This window comes from Phaethon aethereus (genome assembly GCF_964289735.1).
Source record: "Phaethon aethereus genome assembly, chromosome: 10".
Classification (NCBI taxonomy): domain Eukaryota; kingdom Metazoa; phylum Chordata; class Aves; order Phaethontiformes; family Phaethontidae; genus Phaethon; species Phaethon aethereus.
The window spans coordinates 12,761,665-12,768,795 of record NC_138586.1 but is presented as its reverse complement, the minus strand read 5'-3'; the positions used below and the strand labels follow the sequence as shown (position 1 = coordinate 12,768,795).

General features: G+C 57.7%; 1 protein-coding gene across 1 annotated transcript; it reads right to left on the bottom strand.

Moving 5' to 3' along the window:
• Positions 1 to 421: 421 nt before the first annotated feature.
• On the bottom strand, positions 422 to 1,837 carry LOC309408484 (transcription factor SOX-3-like; the record flags this gene model as incomplete). The annotated part of the gene is made up of 1 exon (XM_082004314.1): positions 422 to 1,837. The coding sequence occupies exon 1, from the start codon at positions 1,376 to 1,378 to the stop codon at positions 422 to 424; it is 957 nt and encodes a 318-aa protein (XP_081860440.1). The 5' UTR covers positions 1,379 to 1,837.
• Positions 1,838 to 7,131: the final 5,294 nt, after the last annotated feature.

The following is a 7,131-nucleotide window of genomic DNA, read 5'->3' as shown; positions in this document are numbered from 1 at the left end:
CCACAACGATAATGTGAACAACCGAGTTTAAAATCAAAAGCCCGCCTTTTTTTTTTTTTTTAAATGTCATTGCAACGCTCGAAATCAAACTGGAAGATGCAAGATCTTTTAAAAACTTTTAAGCGAATAAAACAGTGCCCAACCTAGCAGAAACCAGGAAAGAAGTTGCCGTGGTTTAAAAACTTCACGGCGACTTCTAACAGGCAGGAGTTGTGATCTACTAAAATAAGCTTGCTCAAATACTTTTTTTTTGTACAAAAAAAAAAAAAAGGACACAACTAACGGATTTCCATTTTAAATTTCTCCAAAGTTAGTATTAAGTCTGCTAAGCCGAGCAACACTGCCGTACACGTCCCGGTGTAGTCAGGGAGCGGTGGTGGGGTTAGGGATTAAGACGGGGAGCCGTCCGGAGCAGCCAAGTTTATATGTGAGTTAGTGGTACGGTACCATTCACGCCAGTCCCGGCACTCTGGTAGTGCTGGTGGACACTGTGTAACCTGCTGCCCTGCAGGGCGGAAGGGTCTGTGGCATCCCCCCCCGGGGGCAGGTACATGCTGATCATATCCCGCAGGTCTCCCAGGCAGGCCCTCTGCGAGTGGGAAGTGATGGCTGGAGGCGGCGAGCTGGGCTCGGATTTCACCACCGAGCCCATGGAGCCCAGGCTCATGGCCGTGGAAGGCTGCTGGCCATAGGCGGCGGGGGACATACTGTAGGTGGAGGCGGCGTTCATGTAGGTCTGGGCCGTGGACATCATGGGGCTGTACTGCAGGCCCGTCATGTCGTAGCGGTGCATCTGCTGCAGCTGGGGGCTGTTCATGCCCGGGTGCTGGCTGTAGCCCAGCTGGTCTTGCATCAGTGAGTAAGCCCCGTTGGTCCAGCCGTTCATGTGAGCATAAGTGTCAATCCTCTGCCCCACCCCGACGGGGCTGCTCACCGCGTTGCCCCCCCCGGGGGCCAGCAGATTGCCGGGCAGCGAGTATTTGTCCTTCTTCAACAAGGTCTTGGTCTTCCTTCGGGGCCGGTATTTGTAATCCGGATACTCCTTCATGTGCACGGCCCGCAGCCGCTTGGCCTCGTCGATGAAGGGCCGCTTCTCCGCGTCGCTCAGCAGCTTCCAGTCGGCCCCGAGGCGCTTGCTGATCTCCGAGTTGTGCATCTTGGGGTTCTCCTGGGCCATCTTCCGCCGCTGGCCCCGCGACCACACCATGAAGGCGTTCATGGGGCGCTTCACCCGGTCCTGGTCCGAGCCGGCTCCCGCTCCGTTGCTGGCCCCGCCGCCTCCGCCTCCTTTGCCGTTACTCCCCGGAGCGGGATTGCTCCCGGCGCCACCCGGCGTGGGCTGCGGCGTCTTGATCTCAGTCTCCAGCATACTGTACATGGCCGGAGCCGGCAAGAGGTGCGCCAGGGTGGCGGGCAGGCGGGCACCAGATTGAGGAGAGGAAGTTATGACAAAATAAAAAAAAAAAAAAGGGAGGGGGGGAAGATCCTGCCTGGGCGGCTACTACGAGAGAAGGAAGTTTTTCTGCTGGCGGGCGGAGGCGCCACTCCCCGAGGTAGTGGTAGTGGTGGTAGTGGTGGTGCTGCTGCCGCTGCTGCCGCTGCTGCTCTTGCGGAGCGCTTCCCGCGGGCAGCGCCAAGCGATGCGCACACCAATCCCGGGGGTATTTGATTGACGGGCTATAAATGAGCGGGCGGCAGCCAATCAGCGAGCGGTTCCCGACAGCCCCGACGCCGGTAACTGACCAGCTTGGGGGGTTGGGGGAAGCAAAAAAGTTGTCGTTTCGGGGTTGCTGGTGCTGGACCCCTCTGCCGCGTCCCCGGCACCGCTACCCCCGTCTCTGGGCTGGCGGCCCAGGGCAGAGCCGAGGCTGCACGGGGCAGAGACGCCGGTGGGGCTCCCGCAGCTGCCGGCCGCGCCGCGGGGAAGGAGCGGGCCCGGGCGTCGGGCGGGCTGGGACTGCCCTCCGGAGGAGCGGGGCGGGGCGCTGTGCTGCAAGGGGGAGCCGTGCGTGTGCCGGGCACAAAGAGGTTTGGGGCTCCCGCATGGACGCGCAGCCCTATGCCAAGCCCAGAGAAGCTGCCTGGAGACGGAGCGAGCCTGGGCTGCACGGACAGCCCCCCCGGAGCGGGGTGGGGGACGACGGACTAAACTCTGGCACTTCTGGGCCCTCTCCTGGGGGAGAACCCGCACTGCCCTGCCGGGACCGGGCACGGCCGCCGGGCACCCCGTCCCGGTGGGAGATGGGGCTGCCCCGCGGCAGCACGGCGGCGCAGTCCGGGGGAGGCGGTGGTGCGGCTGCGGGTAGGGCCGGACTGGCTGCCGGCAGGGCGCTTCCGGCCATCCGCGCCTGCCCCAGCCCGTCTCCACTTGAGTTTTTCCACTCGACTGCCCCAAAGATAGCGGGGGGACGGCGCTTGCAAAACTCCCAAGTTTCATGGCTACAGTGAAGTTCCCTCCATGTGAAAGAAAACTTCGGCGGAGGGTGTGTGAGGGGAGCGGCGCTGACTGGAGCTGTCAATCATGGCTTTCTCTTTCCGTCTCTTCCCTCCCCTCTGCTTCCCCTTCCATCCTTCCCTGCTCGCTCTCTCCCTCCCCCAGAGGCACTGACGCCCGCACCTGCACGGAGAGGGCTGGCAGCTCCTTGAAAGCACCGTAGGCAGCCGGGGCGTCCTGGGGGAGGAGAGGCATACCGAGCCTGGCGTCTGCTCCGAGCCGCGCTGGGACAGCCCCGGTGCCGGAGGAGGTGGGCAGCACCGCAGGTTCCGCCGGTGTAGCTCTGAGCAAACTGCCCCGGTACTTGTGGAGCGCAGGGGAGTGTCGAGGGGTTGTAGCCTGGGTATCTCGTCCCATACTGGGGGGCCCGGCGAGAAGGGATGCTGCAGGCGCAGCTGCTCCAGCTTGGCAGCCGTTGGTGTTGCCTCAAAGAGAAGGCCACGAGGATAACGACGGTAAATCGGTACAGGGGGAGAGGGCAGGGTTCCAGGCTGGACCCGGAGGCGCAGCCCAAGCCGGTGCCTCCAGCCCCGAGCCCGCCGCTCTGCGGGCGCCGGGGAAGGGGCTCCGGGCCGGGGAGTCTTTAGCAGGGCGGGCGACTTCCGCGGCCGGGTAGCCAAACAAACAGCTCTGGTGGTACTCTGGAAAGAGCACAGAGTCGTGGTGGGATTTTTGAGTCTACCTGAGCACTATTGTGATTTAGCCTGTTTAAGGTGTCACTCGTTTTGTACGGATTTATTTTTTGACAGTCATCTGTTGAAAAAAGTCGACGGGGAAATAAATTCCTCTTGCAACGAGCGATGGTGTAATCAGCATTTTGATTTTGTTTGGTTTGCTGCTGGTGTGTTCTTGGATGAAGTAAAAAATTTTGCAGCCCGAGAAGACAGAGTGACAATGGAAGGCGTTTCAGGCGTTATCACACTAAGGAAGCACTTCGGGCATAGTTCGCTGGTAACTTTTGCAACATACTGGAAAAGCTTTAGACAGCTGTATATAACCTCAAACCCTTCCAAATATATTGACCACTCCAGTCGAGGTTTAAGACGTGCCAGGCTGGGCTGGAACGCGGGACTGATACATATCCTAACAATTCTTTGAAATGACTAAATATTTGTGACATTCAACATTTGTTGAAGGGACTGAACACGTTTGCATGCAACGAAAAATGAGGCGGTATGCGGAAGTGGAGGACATGCCGAAAGCCCTGTGAACGGTGTTCCCTTCGATGTTTAAATAAATAAAACATTAACTTTCAGACTCTTACTTTGTCGTTCAATTTGTGTGTGCTGCCTGATTCTCCAATTATATAATTTTTCCCAAAGGCCATGCTTATGTAACACTTTAAGATCCATATTATTTCAAGGCAAGACAATATTTCTCTTGAAACTTCACTAATCTTGTAGATTAACTGAATTAAAAAGTATTTTTAATATTTTTAGAAGTGTGTATTTCCACACTTCACAGGTCCCTGTAATGCTCCCACCGCACATGGGTTTCCATGCTGCACATGTTCTGAGGCATACTTAAAGATTTGGCTGACTTGTCTCCAGAAGAAGGGGTGAGCAGGAACACGCTGCTAGAACCTCTCTGCCTCGGCATTAGCCATGGGTGCGCACAAGAAGCTCTCGGTAGGGTTTCTTGAGCGATTTCAGCACCTTAGAGGAGAGCCAGAAGCCTCTCCCAGGCTCTGGCGCAGTCCCGCACTCGCCGCGGTGCTTTGCGCGAAGACCTGTTTCCCGGCCCGGCGGGCGAGCCCCCTGCCCGGCCGCGGCCCCGCGGGACCCCGCAGGCGCTGCGCACCGGGGCGCGGAGCAAGCTGGGGCAGCCCGGCGCTGTCGCCACTCACAGGTCTCCAGCAGCAGCAGAGCCGAGGCGGCTCCTCCCCGTCGCGGCACCTGCGGCCGGTGCCCCCCTGGACCGACCGCAGCGGCGGCTTGGGAAGGGCCCGCTGGTGCGGGGAAAGAGGGTGCGAGGCAAAGCATGGGGCAGGGAAGGGAGGTTCGGAGCTAACTCTAGCGCTGGCACCCACCGCTCCCGCAAATGCAAGCGAGGCCGGAGGGAGGAGAAGTAGCTCCTTCTCCCTCCCCTGCTTTGAAAAATACAGGTCGCCGGTTAGGCGGAGGTGGGGGAGAGGATGAAGTGAGGCAAGCCCCACTGTGCAAACTGCTGCTCCCTAAAGTTACCTGCAGAGCGCTTTAAAAGGTCCGATCCCACCACCCCCTTGGCAGCCACAAGCGAATTCAAGCCTCCACCTGCTCCTCGGTCCTGCTGGTCTGGGAAAGGGGACGGAGCCTGCGGAGCTGCTGTAAAATCGGGAAGGGGCAGAAGACGGGAAAGGAGAGGACCCAGTCAGCGCTATAAACGGGGCGGGAGGACCCTTATGCCTGGAAGCCGTTTTCTTAAATTCACTCTCCGGCGGCGGCCGGGACTAGGGGAGAAGTCGTCCGGGGCCCGAGAGCCCCGTGTGTCTGGTGGGGATCGGGGGGGAACATTTGGAGTCGTGTAAATACAGTTATCGAAGGCAGAGAAACCGTTTTTTGTTTGTTTTTGCTGACAAAGAAGCGTGAGGCGAAATCAGGAGTTTGCAGCACAATCCAACTTGAACGCGAGAGCAACCCCAGAGTTGAAAAAGACCGTCTGCTTCTTACGCAATCAGCGCTTAATAAGCAACAACAATTAATATATGTTAATTGCAGCTCCAGCAGAGCTTGGGGGAATCTTGGAACCGTGTCAGGGAGCATCGCTGCCTTTTAAACAATAACGCTGTGCACCAAACCGGCCCCGTTTAATCCTGTTATTAAAACACCCTCCCTGGTCCCCAGCCTAACTCCCGACAGAGATCAGCGAGGGCATGTCCTCGAAACTTGCCCAGACAAGGGAGCTGAGCGCCCCTTTCGTTTGGACTCTGCTGACCCTCGCTAAGATGATCCTCCGAAAATGCCCAGGCTCTTAGCGATGCTTGCGATAAAAGTTCACGTGCTTTTCTGTTTGATCCCTGCTTTAGGCTCAAATCCACGATCTCTCCCAGAAGTTTCCAGCGTGGTAACGTGGGTGCTAAATGGGTCATTTCAGGCTGGTTCTGCAGCCCAAGGTCGTTAGGACATTTTTTATTCCCCATCTAAAAGTCTCACGTCAAAAAAACAGATCGAGATTGCCTGCCGTCTCGCTGCGGGGCTGACATGGCTGGACCGACCTTCCAGCCCAGCGAGAGAGAGAACAAATCTTTAGTTCCGACAAACGAGCTCCAACTCCTTTCTGTGACTTCCCCTATACTTTGCCGCATGGATATCGATGTTGCACCAGAGACTACCGTTATCCTTGCTGCTCATATACGAGAAAGCAAGGGATACTTTTGATGACATAATTAAAAATGGCAACATTTAAGAGTAAAAATCTTAACTGCGTGGGTAAAACCCGGGCAGCGCCGTTTGAGTACAGATCAATTCCTTTGAACCGAGCCTCTCAGTGCATTCAGGAGGCAGCGGCGAATGTTGTTTTTAATCACACACCCCCCCCCCCAGCTGAACTTTTATTTCGCTTCTGACAACAATAACGGGCTACAAACAGACCTCTCGGAGCGCCCGCTGAATAGACCCTTTTCGAGCCCGGATTGTTTCCACCGCCACAAAAAACAACCAGTAGCTTCGTTTCTTAATTGGGTTGTTCCTGGCCCTCGTTCATTCAGGTGTTCGCGAGGAATTTGTTTATTAGCCTTTGACAAACAGCTCCTCCTGGCAATCGCCTCATGGGGTTGGCTTCAGCGGGAGCGGAGGGATGCGGGGGGGGTGGGGGGGAGAGTGGTGCATTGCTAATAAGGACTCTCTCCAGCTCCGTTACCAATTAACAGAGTTGTAGAGGAGACCACCAGCACGGGACAACTCGCCAGGGCTCGCTGCGGAGCCCCGAGGAAACGATAGACCTAGCTCATGTGTTTTCACGCGAAAACACCGAGATAAAAACGAGCACGAAAAGTGATGCTAAAGAGACCACCGCTGCCCCCTGCACCGGCTGCTGCAGAGCGGTCTTGTGCCGCGCCTGGCAGGAATGTCTTTCCCAACAGACAAGACAGTAATCGGAACTTTCTGCAACTTCCCTCCGCCGTTACCGCACCAACTGTACAGTACCCCCGAACGAGTTATCAAGCACTGGAACAGGCTGCCCAGGGAAGCGGTTGAGTCACCATCCCTGGAGGTATTTGAAAGACGTATAGACGTGGTGCCCAGGAACATGGTTCAGGCGGTGGACTTCGCAGTGTTAGGTCAACGGTTGGACTCGATGATCTTAAGGGTCTTTCCAACCTAAATGATTCCGTGATTCTATCATTGTAACATCTCAGCTCCTGCACGGTTTGTCATTCCCGCCCCTGCGCCGCGGAGGACACCGCACCGGGCATTTATTCGCGCCCTCGTTTCTCGTCTCCCTGGAGCCCCTGGGGCCCGCGGCAGCGGGGCTGCGCCGGCCCCCGCGGGGGGCGAGCAGACCCGCCTGCTCGGCGGCTCCGCTCGACCCTCCCGCCGCCGTGGCCCCGGGACGCAGCCTTGTGCGGGACGGCTTTGGGGCAGAACGAGTTCCCCATGCCGACGCGTGGAGTGGGGACAAGGGTGGGGAGGGGGCGCGAACGCGAGCTGCCTTGCCCA